The 17,130-nt window shown below is 39.7% G+C and overlaps 1 protein-coding gene across 3 annotated transcripts; it reads right to left on the bottom strand.

Moving 5' to 3' along the window:
* Nucleotides 1–573: 573 nt before the first annotated feature.
* LOC114571156 (uncharacterized) lies at nt 574–7,309 on the bottom strand. 3 transcript variants are annotated; one of them, XM_028601984.1, is made up of 10 exons: nt 7,226–7,309; nt 6,120–6,206; nt 5,636–5,776; nt 5,378–5,505; nt 4,822–4,958; nt 4,634–4,727; nt 4,412–4,511; nt 3,956–4,076; nt 3,454–3,580; nt 574–3,296 (listed from the first exon to the last, which is right to left on the bottom strand). In XM_028601984.1, the coding sequence occupies exon 10, from the start codon at nt 1,796–1,798 to the stop codon at nt 641–643; it is 1,158 nt and encodes a 385-aa protein (XP_028457785.1). In that variant the 5' UTR covers nt 1,799–3,296; nt 3,454–3,580; nt 3,956–4,076; nt 4,412–4,511; nt 4,634–4,727; nt 4,822–4,958; nt 5,378–5,505; nt 5,636–5,776; nt 6,120–6,206; nt 7,226–7,309; the 3' UTR covers nt 574–640. The 3 variants fall into 3 exon arrangements, with proteins under 3 accessions (XP_028457785.1, XP_028457784.1, XP_028457786.1); XM_028601983.1 differs by having other exon boundaries at nt 3,454–4,076; XM_028601985.1 differs by having other exon boundaries at nt 3,454–4,076; nt 4,429–4,511.
* Nucleotides 7,310–17,130: the final 9,821 nt, after the last annotated feature.

Raw genomic sequence — 17,130 nt, 5'->3', positions numbered from 1 at the left:
TTTGACTCTTTTCATAGTGTTAAAATTTTAGAGTTAAATTAACTCTAAATAGAGTAAAAATGTAAACACTCGCTTACACTGAATAGTGTTATTTTGAATTGACTCTTTTCATAGTGTTAAAATGTTAGAGTTAAATCAACTCTAAATAGAGTAAAAATGTAACACTCGCTTACACTGAATAGTGTTATTTTAATTTTACACTAAAGGTTAAATAACACTGGAGAGTGTAAATATTACCCTTGGAAGAGTTAATCATTTACTCTTCTACAATAACAAATCAACTCTGAGTTTGATTCCAGTCCAGTTTAACACTGCATGGAGTTATTAAAAGTTGACACTCAAGGTTTAAATAACTCCGATAAGTGTTGATGTTACACACTATTGTGTTGATAATTGACTATCTTGCAGTGAAAAACAAGCTCAAATAGAGTCAAATTCTAACACTGTATAGTGTCACGGAAATAAATCTCAGAAGCATTCATTTTATACTTTTTTAGTGTCAAATTACACCAAATACTCCATTAAGTGAGTAAAAATCACAACTTACCACAAAATAATGCATTTCAAATTTTTATTATCAGCTCAACTATGTCAGGCTAAAATACATTAAGTATACAAATCCCTTTTTAAAACATTGACCTTAGGTTTCCATAAAATGGCAATAGGGAACAACATACAAGGAGGAATCTGTCATTCCATACTTCATTTGAACATCAAAAGGTTTAAAGTAACACAGTTCATTAATGTTGATCACCTTTTGAACCCTGTCTGGATGCATCCTGACCTTAAAGGCATAGTAATGGTGATCAAAACACACAGTTTCCATCAGTTTTCCACAGAGCAATACACAGTCATCTTTCACAGCAATAATTTTGATTTTACAAAATACAGGCATCTCAAATGCTACCTCAGTACAGATAATGATGTCACGGCGGTACTCTGTACCATGATGTTTGATCCACTTGGCAGAAAACACACTTGTAGATAATACAGACCCAAATTTGAAAGCAATCTCGGGACCTTCTTTGAGCTCACTAAGTGTCACCATCTTCCCCGAACCTAAAGTTAATCTTTCCTTACTAAAGGACTCTCGATACATTGCCATACAACTTTGGTGCTTTTTGGCTAATGTTTTTGTTACATTTTTAAAGCTTTTTAATTGCTTCTTAAAAAAATTATGTTTAGCTTCATAACACATGCACCACATGTGCAGAACTGGGCCGATGTTTTTTATATTACGAGGGTAATGAATCATGAAGTGATGCTTTGGTAAGAGATTGATTGCAGGAAACAACTGCTTGAAGAGCTGATGATGATCAATGATTAAATGTTTGAGGTAAATGGTCATGCCTTCTGTAAGGACTGGGGAAAATACAATGTTAACAATGTGTAGAAGCAAAAGTAGAAGATGCCAGTGCTGGTCATCTGACTGTATTAAATCACCAAATAGCAAAGGCATATTACGTAATAAGCACCAAGAATGTATAGCATTCAACCCCAAATCATTACTTCCATCAAACAACTTTACTCTAGGTGGACGGTTTCGCTGCTGATTGTATCCATAGTCTAAAGCATGTATTCTACCAGCCAGTTGTTCAGCATTTAGGAAGTTTTCCTTAATGTACTGCAGGACAAGTTTGACTTCAAACTGAGCAACTCCTTCTAAGATATCGTGCATTATATCTACAGAAAAATTGTTGGCTGTATTAAAATGCTGTAGTGAATTCAACAGACAAATGCGTTTGACACCATATATATGAGGTAGTGTAGGATCTGTTTGTAAAGTTTGACAGTGCATCTGGATAGTTCATAGTACAACTTCTGGATCATCTTCACAGAAAACAGTTTGAAAACAATCTTTCTCAAGGAGACAGAAACGACAACAATACCTTGCCCCAAATGACTCCACAAAGCCAAACAAACCATGCAACCCAAGATTATCACCAGTGACCTGAACTATGGTACCGTGAATCACATCTTTCAATCTGGGAACTTTAAGTCCCTCTGTCTCGAGTACTTTATCTAGATCACTGACAAGTGGCTCAAGTATCAAATTAAAACCATAACGCTTGATGTCCTGCGCATGGAAAAGAGCACACAAATGAATATTTATCAATGATGAATTAAAGATTGGGGGAAAATTCCTTAATGTAAAGTATATTGCACCTAATTTGTGTATACCCTTTTTAGACCCCAAGGGGTTTGCTGTTTTAAAGTCGTCATAAAATAGCTGGATCTGTAAGGCTTTTTCTATAGGGAATAAGGGACTTTTTTTAAAATAGGCGGCATCTCTCAAGTCTGCATACACACCTTCCTTGGGCATGTGCCTGGGCTTGAACATGTCTGCAAGTTCTGGGTTTTGAAAAATTGCCTTTAGTGTTTCTAAAATAGGAATATATGCAAACCTGTCAGTTACAACGACCTGATCGTATGTCCCAGTTGTTTTGTTTCTTCTGCTGTCAAATCTTGTGCCAAGCACCTTTTCAACAGGTTCTACGATTCCCCATTTCTCTTTGAAGTGTTTATTTCGTTTAGCTTCTGAATTTAAGGGTGTGAAGGGGTTCTCAAAAAAAACTTCTTCCATGGAGGAAACAAAACTATTTACAGTAGATTGACCTAATCCAGCTACTGTTGGATATTTTCAACGGAGTAGATGTGGCTACCTTGTGTTCATTAACTGTCCGTGACGTTGTAGCTGTCTCCTCTACATTAGTGGTCACTGCCTCTCCAATGCTGCTTAAGTAAACATCAGGGTCAACCTGTTGGTCAATATACTCAGTGTGTTTTGTGTTTAAATGTTTCCTAAAACCAGAAAACGTACCAAACGCACAGCCACATCCAGTCTGAGCACATTTAAGCGGAGATTTTTTCCAGGTAAGTAACCGTGAACTAATCGTAAATGCCTAACAAGCATATTTGAACTCGATAACTCAGCTTGACAAACAAAACACTTCATGTTCGAGGAGAAACTTCAAGCACTAATGAAGTAACCTCGCCCTGACTTCAGCAACAAGAGGACTCTCTTTGACCTTACCAGCATCGATGTTGTACACTGGAGTTTGAATGAAAGTGTACATGTTGTGAAGCATGGTGTTGTAGGATGTGCCAAACACTAAATGTGCCTTAAATAGTTCGTCAAAAGCAACAAGAGAAGAGGTTGACCTGCAAGGTATGGCATTCTTGTCGATAATGATGAAGAACTGGTGGATTGCATTCTTCTTAATTCCAACAGCTAGGAGATAGGGCTGAGTGCTAGTAGTGATGGCATCGAGATGCTCTTGAATGTTTGTTCCAGTCTGCGAAGACAAATGAGGGAAAACTCTAGTTAATGGCCAAGTAGTTGTAGAATATGCAGAATGAGCCAATACACTACTAGTATTGAATATGAATATTGAATGAATACTTGTACCCTAATATTAGGTGTTCATACCACAAATTAGAAAAAATACAAACCTTCTTGAATACCACAAGATGTTTCTCTGCTTGGGATGCGGAAACCTTTCCTGGTCTCTTCCAACCCTGAGCGGAGGGTGGAATCAGGTGTAGCAGCTATAAAACCGATGACAAAGACTGTCCCAACCTGTAACAACGCAAGTTCAATGTTAACACACTTCAGTTACGTTGTTTTCTTTACAAAAGACCCCCCAGACAGACAGCAGTTTTATATCACAAGAAGTTCTCCAACTAAAACATCCACAGGGCTGAGTCAAATCTCAAAAGTTAAATTTCAGTTATTTGACAGCCAATCAAAATGTATTGGGTGCTAGTTTAGCTAGCTAGTATCACTACAATGTCTTACAAAACAATTCACTTGTCATAGTATTTTCAAAATAACATAATAACCAAAGCTTTTGACGTCTTTAAAACGTGGAAACTCAGACAGTATGTTGCTTGACTGCTGGGGGTCGAGGATCATTTTGCGGCGATACACGCATCAGCAGAATGTTTCATTCACAATGTTTTCATTGCTTCGTTGCACTCATCATCAGTCAGGGCAGTCTCTGGAACAAACTGGGATTCTCGTCTGACAGTCGGCCCTCCAGACATGTCTTCACCAGATGATCCTTTGGCCGATTCTACACAACACAGGAAAATTTCAATCATGTCAAAAGTTTTAGTAGCCTGGCTAACTTTTAAAGGAAGTACTCCACTGTAAAATATACTTTTTGCTGGTTTAAATCACCCTAAAGTTTGCAAGGCCAGTTTATCACTCGCACCAGTCAGTGTCGAGTCAACACCCCCTAAAGTCACAGTCCTTTGTAGGTCTCTGATGCATTTTTTTTTTAATTTGCTAAGAGGGAGGGAGCTAGCAGAATTGAAGGATGTAGTTGCACATTATACTATCTGTCTGAGCAACAAATGCAATTATTGATCTAGCAACTGTTTTGTTCCATACATTTTCCAGTATTACCTCCGAATGATGATCACCTGTCTTTGGCGGTGCCTCTCTGAATAGTTTTAATCCTCCAGGCCAAGTACCCAGTTCCACTCTCGCCATCATAATAATGCTCCTTGAAGGATGAAAGGATAACAAAAATGGATACTTCATTGAAAACAACATGGTCTGGTAGGATTCAAAAACTTCCAATGGTATTTAACATTACATCTATTACTTGCTATGTGTGCAACTCACATAGCCATTCTTAGAGAATGGGTCACTGAGGTACGGGAATAAGGTCACTATTCCTTTGGCATACATTTCTTTCACCTGTCTGGGCGGAGATGTACTGCAAAATTGAAGAAGAAAGGATTGTGCAGTCATATTCACTTAGATTTAGATTTACAGATTGAGAACACAAGGTTCAACTATTAACAAATTACCCATTCTTTTCGGTCATGTCAGCTGCCAGCATGTTCACCATTTTACGTCTTGTTTCATCCGTCAAGGACTTGGTTCGGTTGTATTCATTTATTATACGTTCCCCACCAGGTTTGTTGGTAAGAGCTGATTCCACCAACTTAAAACAAAATGCATAACAATTCAGCATGTTATGTCCACTACAAATAAACTGGAAATAAACTAATATGATGTCAGAGGATGTCCCGATCCAATCTCAAACATTGCAAGTGCTACAAAAATCCAATGAATAAGCCAATAATGGTAAGAAACTCCCTCCAGACAGCGACAATAACTTGAATGTACTCGAAGTGTGCACTGTATTATCAAAAAATAAATAAAAGTATCTGATCAGGACTCAATAACAGCAGATACTTTTTTTAATCGGATAGGGCGCTTAAAAAAAACTTGATCGGGACATCCCTAATTAGGACTTCAAAAATGTTTTGAAACCATGTAATTTACAATGTATATTAATGTAATTTTAATTCTCTGAGAACAGATTCAAGAACAGAATTTAAAATGTCATTATTGTCTTACTTGCTTGGCTTCTGTATCCAGCCTCTGGCGTTTTCTGGAGGGGCTATCTGAAATAATGACTGTATCCTCAGAGTCATCAAGGGATTATGGTTGGGATTGCTCGGAAGAGGCCACCATGGAGTCAGATTCTAACCATGATTTTTAGAAGAAAAATAATTATATATAGTTCCCTTATAATCTAAGACACTTATTTAATTGACACCATGAACTTCATAAAATAAAGAAATAACATCCATTAATTAATTAACTGAAACAAACCTGAGTCATATTTGATGGTTGGCACCCCAGTTGAGGGATCTTTTATAATATTCTCAAAAACATCATCATCCTATTCAGTCCCTGAACTGTCAACAACTTTCACACCTTCTGTTACAGCTGGGACACCAAACTTTGCAAATGCTAGAAAAAACAGGGATAAAAGCTTGTGTAAACAAAAGTAAATCATTATTTATATAATAATTTCACTGTGTACACCTACCTTACCCTATAAAATAGGTTTTAAACAAACACTATTAAGGGATTAAAATGGCTTTTTGTAGCATCATAACTATATCTTAAGCAATGCATCCACAATTAAAGTGTAGCTACCAAGGGCATCACAGAAGAAATTTAGACGTACAAAAATGGACCAGTTCCAAAAACCTGAGAACTTAACATGTCCCATCATTTTAGGAATATTCCAGTATATCAATTTTAAACAGCTAAATTCAGACAGTTATTAATAACATTGTCAAATTCTTACCTGCAATCAAAAAGTCTTTCAGATTTGGCTCAGTTATTCTGACAAATTTTTGGACATCTCCAAGTTTAGCTTTAAGCAGCATGCTCCCTGCAAATAGTATCAGTACAATTTCTCACAGTTAAAAAGTTGATGGTCTTATTTTAGCAGTATTTCCTCAAATAAAAACAGGTCACTATTTAACATACATAAGAATCTCATGCATTTCAACAGAACAGCCCAGAAGCAAAGCCAACTTGAGGTATACTTGAGTATAAGAAAAATATTGTTTCAAGCCACCAAAGTGCTGAGAAATGATCAGCACTTTTGCAGAAATGGCCAGTTAAATTGAAGTTACTGTCAAACACATTAAAAAGGATAAAGTCTGATTTTCATCCTTGTAACATTAATGTTACCGCCTTGCCCGCACAATTACTGCAATTGTTGGGTCTTTGTATATTATAGAGTGTGGTCTATACCTACTCTATCTGTAAAGTGTCTTGAGATAACTCTTGTTATGATTTGATTATATAAATAAATTGAATTGAATAATGTTAGCTAAACGTTACACCATAAGTGTGTGCTAAGATAGTGCTTAAGTATTTTAACAATACTGCTGCTGCTTTGAAACCCGAAAGTCATTTTGTATAATATCCTGGAAAAAAATAAAGGTACACCGCTTAAGCAGTGTCCAAGGTTAATGTCTACCCGCCGTTAACATAATAAATCCATGCTACCCGCACATAGTTAGCCAGTCAAGCTAACATAAAATGTAGCTAACGTTAGCTAGCTAGTTTAGCCAACTCCCCTTAGTCTTTGCTATGTTCCTGTAATATTTGAACGTTAACAATAAGTACACAATCCCCCCTCCACGTTGTATTAACATAATTTACAATAAATCTGGCTGACATTGTCTAGTTTGAACGTTATGTTTGTCAGTTAATGTTAATTAACGTTAGCTTAATACTGCATACTTCACAACATGTTAACGTTAGCCTTTTTAAAATTCGACATTTGAAGAACTAAAACCAACTAGAGTGCACAGTTAGCAACGATATAAAGTAATTCTTAAATGCTGCTTCTGTTGAAATGCCAAATAATGTGTATATAGTCGCTTAGGAGAAACTTACCGCAGTCATTCCACATGAAGAAAATGGCGCCGTGAAAATGTGTGGTCCGTTTGAGACGAGTCGTTGGTGGGCGGAGCTTTCCAGAGTACGTCTGACACTGCGTCTTTTAATGACGTACTTTTTCACCAACACTGGGCGGTATCTTACTCCAGCTGTTGTTGTAATAACTCTGTAAGAGTCAATGTACTTTGACACTGCATATTTTACACTATGGAATTTACTGTGCAGGTGCCGGTAGGCCAGAAGTGCTGCGGCTATGATGGTTCCCAAAGTGTAGGAGGAGGTCAGGGTGGCTTTGAAGAAGGAATTTCGGTTGGCCTCAAGGAAATGCTAGCCAACCATTAGAGCAGAGTTTGAAGACTCAGGGGAAGCCTTACCGATATTCCTGGCAGAGGTCACTGAGACAGTTAAGAAGCTCCGCAGGAGCCAGATTTGGATGAGATTCACCCTGAGATGCTAAAGGTTCCTATTTCTATTCCTATTCTTCTCCAAATATTGGGGTATCACACGGCTCAGCCTCGCTGGGAGAGCAGATGGCAGTTTTGCAGTTATTTGGTCATAAAGAAAAGTATTGGATACATTGATATTTTGACCTGATGGTGGTGCTCGAGGAAAAGTCAAGGAATCACCAAAGTTAATAGGCTAACATTCTCTGGGGACCATGAATGTCTGTGCAAAATGTCATGGCAATCTATTGAATCGTTGAGATATTTCAGTCTGGACAAAAGTGGTGGACTGACCAACAGACCAACATTGTCATGCATAGAAACACACTAGCTTGTCTAAAAGGCAACAGTACGTCTAATTTATTGACTCAAAAACGTAGATTTAGCGTTACTTTTTAAAGCTCACTTCAAATAACAAGTCCCTTAATCATTATCCTAAATGTGCAGCGGGAACACAGCTACAATGTCTGCTCCCCATTAACCTTGTACTTTTATAGGTTAGCATATGCATTCCTTTTTGCTGGTCAGAACAGAAACAAACACACACACATACAATACTGCTCTAAGGCAGCCTTGTTTCACAGCAACTAATGGTTTTAATAATGTGTTTGTAGGAGTTGGTGTGTAAGTGAGAGACACCAAAGCACTTTGCAGAGATTGCAGGCAGATGCTGTGAAAATACCATAACACACACACACACGCATGCACACACACACACACACACACACACACACACACACACACACACACACACACATACACAAACAAACACACACACACCGGGCCTTTGAACAACCAGATGTGGCTGTGCGGCAGGTTGTGAGCATCAGTGCACCAAGAACAGGGTGAGAGGAGGGCTGGGTCTGAAGCTAAACTAGTTAATAGAATACAGATTTCCTCAACCTGCTTCAGCCTGAGGAAACACACACACACACACACACACACACACACACACACACACACACACACACACACACACACACACACACACTAGCAACCCAGGGGTTGTTAACAACCCCTGGGTTATTCTATTTTGCAAGAGATAATGAAAGCAAACAGTAAATTCTTTTTTACCCTAACTGTCCTTTGCAGACATCCATCATAGTTTGGGATAATCTCGAGGGACCACTAAGACCTGCAATGCGAGGATAACGTGACCAATGGGGGGGAACCAAGCCAGCACCTAGGCTAGTGAGCTAATCTGCTAGCATGGTTACTGCCTGCTGACCACTGAAGGCTGTTCAAGCTCTTATTGCAATGTCACTTTAGAGACCACTGTAGCTGTGTCTTAAAACGTCCTTTCATGAGTTCTTATGACAGAAAATGTGATGATAAACATATTTAAGAAGGTATTGATTACTAAAAATGACTTGTGGCATATTACTGTGGCAGAGCTGTGGCCTCTCCATAATCAGATATTTCCCCACTAACTGGGCCGCAGACCCACACATTAAAGAATGTGAGGGAAGACATCATGATAATACTACTGTAATTCGGGGGTGGGAGAATGAAATGATACCAAACGTCTACAGTAGTACAAATAGGTTATTTACTCATAAAACGATGGATTGTAAAGTTTGTAAGTACACCAGAAGTGTATGTAAATAACACTTGCCTGCTGGCTTCTGCTCTCTGCTGTTGTTGCTGCTGCTGTTACTACCGGGCAGTAAGAGTGCTTAGGGCCGTCTACAAATTACTACACCGAAAAGAGATGCAACAAAAATATTTATTAATTTAATGATTAAATAAGGTAATGTCTCCAAACTTACCTCAATTATAACTTTTCTCCTGCTAGTTATTCTACAGCACTTACTTTAAAAAATAAGTTAAATTAATAAATATTTTTTTTGCATCTCTTTTCGGTGTTGTAATTTGTAGACGTCCCTAAGCACTCGTCTTACTACCTGCAGCAGCAGCAACAACAACAGCAGAGAGCAGAAGCCAGCAGGCAAGTTTTATTTACATAAACTTCTGGTGTACTTACAAACTTTACAATCCATCGTTTTATGAGTGCATAACCTATTTGTACTACTGTAGACGTTTGGTATCATTTCAGGCATTATTAATAGGGTAATGTTAAGAGACACTTTGGATCCATTAGCCCCTGCGCTAAGCTATTCAGCTGATAACACTAACTCTCCCAATGTTCGACCCAGGTGAAAAAATCTTCTGGGGGGGTGTTTGGCTCGAGGTCATGGTGCAAAGGACCCTAGGGTGAAATTACTCCGAACCATCACTTTAAGTCTACGTGTTGACAAAGAAGACCATCCAAAACATTTGTACAGTCAACGATGGTGAGTGCGGGCTTTAAATCAATACCCCGGTTTCTGAAATGCCATGTAAACACCTTATCCAGGTTAAAATTGGAGTTCTGATACCCATGTTAACAGACCTAGAGAACTCCTTTAGTAGCCGGGGTATTCGCACATGTATACCAGCGTCTGTGCATGCTCCATAGGTTTTAACTACTCTTCCCCACTCCGCTGCAGTGGTTTATGACCCGGAAATAGAAGAGAACAGTTGGAAACAACGGCGACAAAAATAACAGCAACAACCCAAGCTTTTAACAGTGTGGCTCAGGTGGTATAGCGGTCACCTGGTCCTGCACTCCGATGTCGAATTATCCTTGGGCAAGACACTGAACCCTAAATAGAGTGTTTATCTGATGAGCAGGTGGCACCTTGTACAGCAGCCTCGGCCACCAGTGTTTGAATGTGTGTGAATGGTGGATGATTCCTGTACCATGTTAAAGCACTTTGAGTAGTCATTAAGACTAGAAAAGCAGTATATAAATACAGTCCATTTACAACCCTTTAAACCCAGTGAGGACTACGCCATGGCAAGTACTATCAAGGATGAAATGTACAGAGCTGAGAAGTCATCTATGTTCTCCCAAGTTGTTGTGATTTTGACAAAGGCTCCAACCAAGTTGTGCGTTGGCAGAATGCCACCTACTGTACAGGATGTAGAGCTACTCCCGTCATAGTCTATATCCACGATGTTCCTCTTCCGTCGGATGCACCTCTTTTCGGCCGGATGTCCGTCACGTTCTGCTTTCTTTGTGTTGGAATTTTAAACTCTGGTGGATTTCTGAGGACTGTGGTTAGCTGCTCCTCAAATCTCTGCAGGGTAAATCCAGACAGCTAGCTAGACTATCTGAGTTCTGTCCAATCTGAGTTCTCTGTTGCAAGACTAAAGCAACTTTTGAACGTACACACGTTCCACCAAAACAAGTTCCTTCCCGAGGCTACTTTGCAGAGGCACCGTGGCTCCGTACGGCGCTTAGTGCCACCCATGAAGATTGTGATTGGTTTAAAGAAATGTCAATAAACCAGACCACGTTTTTCTCCCATCCCAGAATGATGTGTGGACAGCGCTGTGGAGGAAGGACCGGCAATGTAAATGGATTGTTTTTATATAGCGCTTTTCTAGTCTTAACGGCTAGTCAAAGCACTTTTACAAAGTACAGAAACCATTCACCATTCACACACTTTCATACGCTGTGGCCGAGGGTGCCGTACAAAGGTGCCACCTGCTCATCAGATAAACATTCACACTCCGATGCGCATTGCGGTATTCATTGATGACCCAAAAGACTAGAAACCTTAAAGAATCACTGAGACGATAGAATAAAGTCAAGTACTTTTAGGACGCCGAGAGTCCTGACCAAGCATGTCGAAATATGACGCTACAAAACGGCAAACGCCAAAGGTACCTGACCAAGTGTCACTTTTTGACGTGATGGGAGTGAGAATGTGTTGCCTTTAAAACCAGGAAAAGACATCACTATGATATCCAAAATATTAGATGGTATCTGTATCGTATATCAATATCAATATAATATTGATATATATTACAATATTTACAAATGCATGCAGGCCTACATGCGGGCTAAACAACTGACACCTCTTCGTGCCTCCCAGTTATGTGCAATGTTACAAAGTTCCACTGCTTTTTATTCTCTCTAGGTGTAGTCCTTCATCTGTGTCCTCAGCATGTGGGGGATGCTTCATGCACCCCAGGATGGCTGAAGTCTGTTCATTCTCTGAATGGGGGTTGACAGAAACCCCTGTCTCCTCATCGTCGTGACCTGTTTTACCCAGCGCCTAAACACACATCCCTACTTGACTATTTCCTGCCATAAAACCTGTCACACAAAAACACACAATCATCATGGTAAACTTTAACTTTAACATCCTATATGGCATCACCCCCTCTTCTCTCCCTCAAACTTGTATCTCAACCTCACAGGGGGGTGACCTCTATCAAGCTTAAAATACAATTCCGGCGCAAAATGAACCAAGGGGGTTAATAACAGATGTGTACCCACTCTGTCGTTCTCTGGGACATGTTAGTTCAATAAACTGTCTGTACACTTACAATGTTCTCAATGCTTCGGTTAACATTTAGGGACCCTCATTATGCTACCATTGAAGTTTGGTGATATTTTGAGCATTTTTTAGTGGTATAAATAGCGATCTGTTTTTACTTTCCCTGTGCCCTGAATACTAGCGTTGTAAGCTAATCAGCGGTCCGCGCTAGCTTCTTTCAAGCTACAAACACATTTGATTAGCATGAAAACATGTCCCAGAGAGCGATCGAGTGGGTACACATCTGTTATTAACCCCTAGGTTCGTTTTGCGCCGGAATTGTCCTTTAACCTCCTATGCGTCAGTGACATTCCATTGAACCACTTCCTCAATTGACTGCACAAAGTTTCTTTTGCAACGAGGACAAATATAACTCTGCTAATATTCTATAATCATGTCTACGATAATAGAAATATCTTGATAGTCAACACACTGATGGATGAAGATATCAGTGGGACTTAAACAGAAAATGAACACATTGTATAGTGATGTTCTTTATCATTTACGTCAGGATGTTTTATTACTTTGTTCAGTTTCATCCTTTTTTCAGACTCAAGTGTCAGGAAACATGTAATGAGCAGCTCTTGGATACACACCTACACATATACACGCACAAACACACGTCTCTTTTTAGACATGTATGTCTCCTTTCACACTTCAGCTTTTAGCAGAGAACAAAGCAGTGTAATTAAAAGTCCACACAGTCAATTAAGACTTATTTTGAGGTGTGCATTCACAGAGCTGCTCCTGTCAGAGAGAGGAGGGGGAGACGAGGGGGAGGCAGTTGACATGCACTGAGCTCTGTTCTGCGCTGCAGTAAATGATTCGCTTTCTGGGTAAATGTTGATCTTTTTCTCCCATATATTTATTCTCCTCCTCATCATATTTATTCTCCTCCTCATCCTTCTCTCAAGTGTTACTCTTTCATCTCTTCCCTGATTCCTGGACTTCTTTCTCTTCATCTTGCTCTTGTTGTTTTTTATGTCTTTATGTCTTTAGTCACTCCTTCCGTCTGTCTTTCCTTTTTCTTCAATTCCCTTCTAAATCCTGTCATTGCTTTTCCTCCTTTCCCTCCTCTGATGTTCTTTTCCTACTTTTGCATCTTCCTTTCTGCTTTCCCATTCTGCTTTTTTTTCCCCCTTCATTTTCTTTTTCATTTTCTTTCTTTTTTTTTTGTGGCCTAGGTGCCCTGTATACATAATAAAATCTACCAACCCATAGCACCACACCAGAACGTGGATAGTTGTTACCGCCTGGCTCAAGGCCGGCAACAAAAGGTAGGTCACACACAGATAGATTAGTCCAAAAGTAGTTTATTTAACTAATTAGAGTAATAACACAACTTAACTCAACATAAGTGTTATGGTGGGGTGTGTAAGTGTAGAAGACATCAGTCGTGTTTGTAATGTGTGAATGGATGGTGTGATGTGTGTTGTAAGGTGCAGCGAACCAAACAAAGAACAAAATGGTAAGATGGATGCAGTCGGCCCAGCTGAGAGAGAGAGTGAGACTCCCAGGACGGCTGTCCTTTGTGCCTTCTGTAAGCCACGCCCCCAGATGGCCAGGTACAGACGACCCTCCCTGCTCCACCTACCCGCCCACTCCCAGTACCTGCAAACAAAGGAGCAGAACATGACAGGCAGGCAGATTGTGAGGGGTCGTCACACTCTGCTAAACCAACTGGCAGGGGCGTAGCACAAAATTCTGGGCCCTGTGGAAAGGCATTATTCTATGGGCCCCTCCCCGCATCCACAGCTATTCATTCTAGCATCTTTTTGGGCCCTCCTCACATGAGGGCCCTGGGCACTATATTCAATGACAACATGTTCTTACTGTAAATGCCAGTGTTTTCTAAATTCTCCCTTCCTACAATATCTGTGAATGACAACTATGGAATGGTAAAAAAAAAAAAAAGTACTCCACCAGTTTAGCATTGCCCTCCTGTAACATTGTCAGTCTCATGATGGACAGTAGTAAAAAAATCAAAGTCGATGCAGCAGAACCAGAGATATCTTCTTTTTTTAGTCCACACATTCTTCTTCCTTGTGCAAACATTGCACATTACATACACATACACTACCCTCAATGCAACTCGACAACTGACAGTTCAGTTAGTGATTTGGCTGTGTTGGGTGGTATGCTAGTAGTGGCTAATGTAGCCTTGAGCTGCTAGCCTCCAGCAGAGATGCTTACAGAGGTCTGGCAAGCTCACTTCTTTGTAACTCCACACCCCCAGATTTTTGTCTTTTCTTTTTTAAACTTGTAGTCTTCAGAACCCAACAGATGCTGATTCAAGTGACATCCCTTGAGGTACTTCACACAGCTCCCTCTGGAGACTCACAAGGCTTTTGTCCAACTTGTTTTTTCACTTATGCAGTAGTACTCCCCAAGACTTACTTTAAAGTGCTCATATGCTCATATTATTCTTTATTGTGTTATAGTGCAAGTTATAGCTTTACAAAGTGAAAAAGCCCAAAGTCCACCCCAAAGGGACTTACCATCTCCAACAGAAAACACTGTTCACAAACTGCTCCAAACAGCTTTGTTGTAGTCCAGCCTTTACTTCAGAGACAAACGTGGTCACTTTGTAACACACGTTATAACGCTCGACACTCCAATCCTATAGAGCTCAACACACAGGGTGAAAGGAGGGACTGCAGAAATGTGCAGTACAACAAAAATATGGTGTTTTTTGAAAATTAAAACCTATTCTGATATAACCTCTAAATACAATTATGAACCTGAAAATGAGCATAATATGAGCACTTTAAGCCTTGCACACTGCTCTGCCACTGAACATTGGTTTATAGATTATAAGCAATGTAATGTATATCGACAACGTTTCATTTTTCCGGGATTTTTCAGGTGCCGCCGGATATCCCGCCAGATATCCCTCATTTTTGGCCGGATGTCCGTTTGCTGTTGTGAGACTAAAACAACTTTTGAACGTACACATGTTCCACCAAAACAAGTTCCTTCCAGAGGCTATTTTGCAGAGGCACCATTGCGCTGTCTCAAGACGATTGTGATTGGTTTAAAGAAACCAGAGCACCTTTTTCTCACATCCCGGAATGCTGTATGGAGTCGCCAGACCCTCCACCGCGGCACTGTGAAGGAAGGTCTGGCAATGCGAAACTATAAGCAATGCAAACTGTAGAGAAATGTGCATTAGTATTACAGCTTTGTACAGCCTGATGGACATTGGAAGGATCTCCAGTGGCTCCATCAGCGGTGCGCCTGGTGGCAGGCCAGGCAACAGGACGAAAAGGGGGCTATTTAAAACTATGAGGGGGCAATTTATAAAATAAATTTAGCCTAAATTTGGAGCTTTATTTACCCCCGTTCCCAACAAGCCAGCATGTCATGGTTTTGTACCAATGGATTGCTTACGTTAAAACTGGGCCCGCTACATCCTCTGAAAGAACATATGTTGGTAGCCGTCAAATTGTTATGAGGTAAACAGAGGGGGCAAAAAGTACAACTGAGGGGGCTAAGCTCCTTAAAGACACCTTGTGGTGCCAGACCCACCTGGTGTTATCGGTCTGTTGCTGAAGTTGCTGCAGCATTCATAACAGAAGAGCATCAAGGTGGTAAAAGATGCTGGAAATGCTCTGTAGAGTTGGGTCGATATATGGTTTCACCGGTCCGGTCAGGTGTACGAAGCTAAACGGTTAGGTTTTATGCTAACTGGTTGATCTGGCTGTTCTTTTGCTATGACACCTTCTGGCAAATTACAGTTTTTTCCAATTGCTAAACGAGAGTGGGCACAACTGGAGTCACATGTGCAAAACTCAAACTACAGTCTGCACTACCAACAGTCACCTGAGCTAAACAGTTCCCATCAGCTGCAAAACAGGCTCAGTGCAGCCAAACACTATGCACAAGCCTCACTGAGATAACACACACTGTCACTCAGAACACACTGAGATAACACACACTGTCACTCATAACACACTGAGGGTAAAAACAGTAGCGTCAAACACCAATACACAGATTACAAACTTTCTCATCTTTACAGTTTCAACAATTTGAGTGACTTGACACTACTCAACAGTTTATTTAAGGAAAAAATATAGATTGTATAGCATACCAATTTTTACATAAAGTAAAAAAGAAGGAATGAAAATCAGCAGTTTTCTTCAATAAAATATTTTGTCTCTAGTAATTTATGGAATTAGTGGGGGAAAAAAAATAAAGGTACAGTAGCAAAGAATAGTGTGACTAATCCTGCCTCGCTCCAGCATCATGTGGCAAGTTTACTTCATCACATTGGATGTCTGCATCATCTCTAAATACAAACGAAGAACACAGTTTTACTATTGTAAAGATATAGTGTTTTTCACTTTTTTTTATAGCTGTGTACATAACATCAGACATCTTACCTGGACATGTTGGTATCTTTGCTCTTTTACCTGTTTGTCTCAATGTACAGTGTATAATTGTTTCATTCTTATTTGGTGTTTGTATACAAAAAAAGGCTTTCTGAGCTTTCTCTGTATAAATACCATACTAACTAGTCTAAAATAAGACACCTACTTAGGCTTTCAGCTAAAATTGCAATCAGCAGTGTTTGATAATCACCAAACTGAAATCTATTCTGTTTTGAATGTGTGGTTAACAGTTTTGACAGCAGTGTGTTAGCATTTGAACAAAATGCTGTAAATCTACAGTGTTGTGCACGTTGTGGTTAAAGTCATGGGATAAGTGTGTAGAGTTTTGAAAACTGTGTTCAAGCAATGAAAAACAAACTAGAGTTTTGTCTACATGAACTGCTGCTGTGCAGACTGTTGCTAGAGTTTTGCACATGTGACTCCAGTTGTGCCCACTGTCATTTAGCAATCGAAAAAAACTGTAAAAAGTAGCCTACATTAGCAAGCTGTGACTCCGTCCCAGCGCTAAATCTATCTTGTATTGCAAGCAGCGTTGGACAGTAGCAAAAAAAAAAAATATAGAAAGAAATATAGAAACACATTTTACTTTGCAGGCTTAGATGAACTTCCACTGTCATATTCAATTACATTAACAAAACAGCAAAGAGAACAATGTAACAACTGCAGCATGAGAGGAGGAGCAGCAAAAGAAGACAAAA

The sequence above is a fragment of the Perca flavescens genome, chromosome 16 (genome assembly GCF_004354835.1).
Source record: "Perca flavescens isolate YP-PL-M2 chromosome 16, PFLA_1.0, whole genome shotgun sequence".
NCBI lineage: Eukaryota > Metazoa > Chordata > Actinopteri > Perciformes > Percidae > Perca > Perca flavescens.
The sequence above is the reverse complement of the archived record's forward strand: the minus strand, read 5'-3'. Positions and strand labels throughout refer to the sequence as shown.

Excerpts from the sequence above, each read along its gene's own strand:
- LOC114571156 (XM_028601983.1), bottom strand. The coding sequence starts at position 1,798 with ATGCACTGTCAAACTTTACAAACAGATCCTACACTACCTCATATATAT.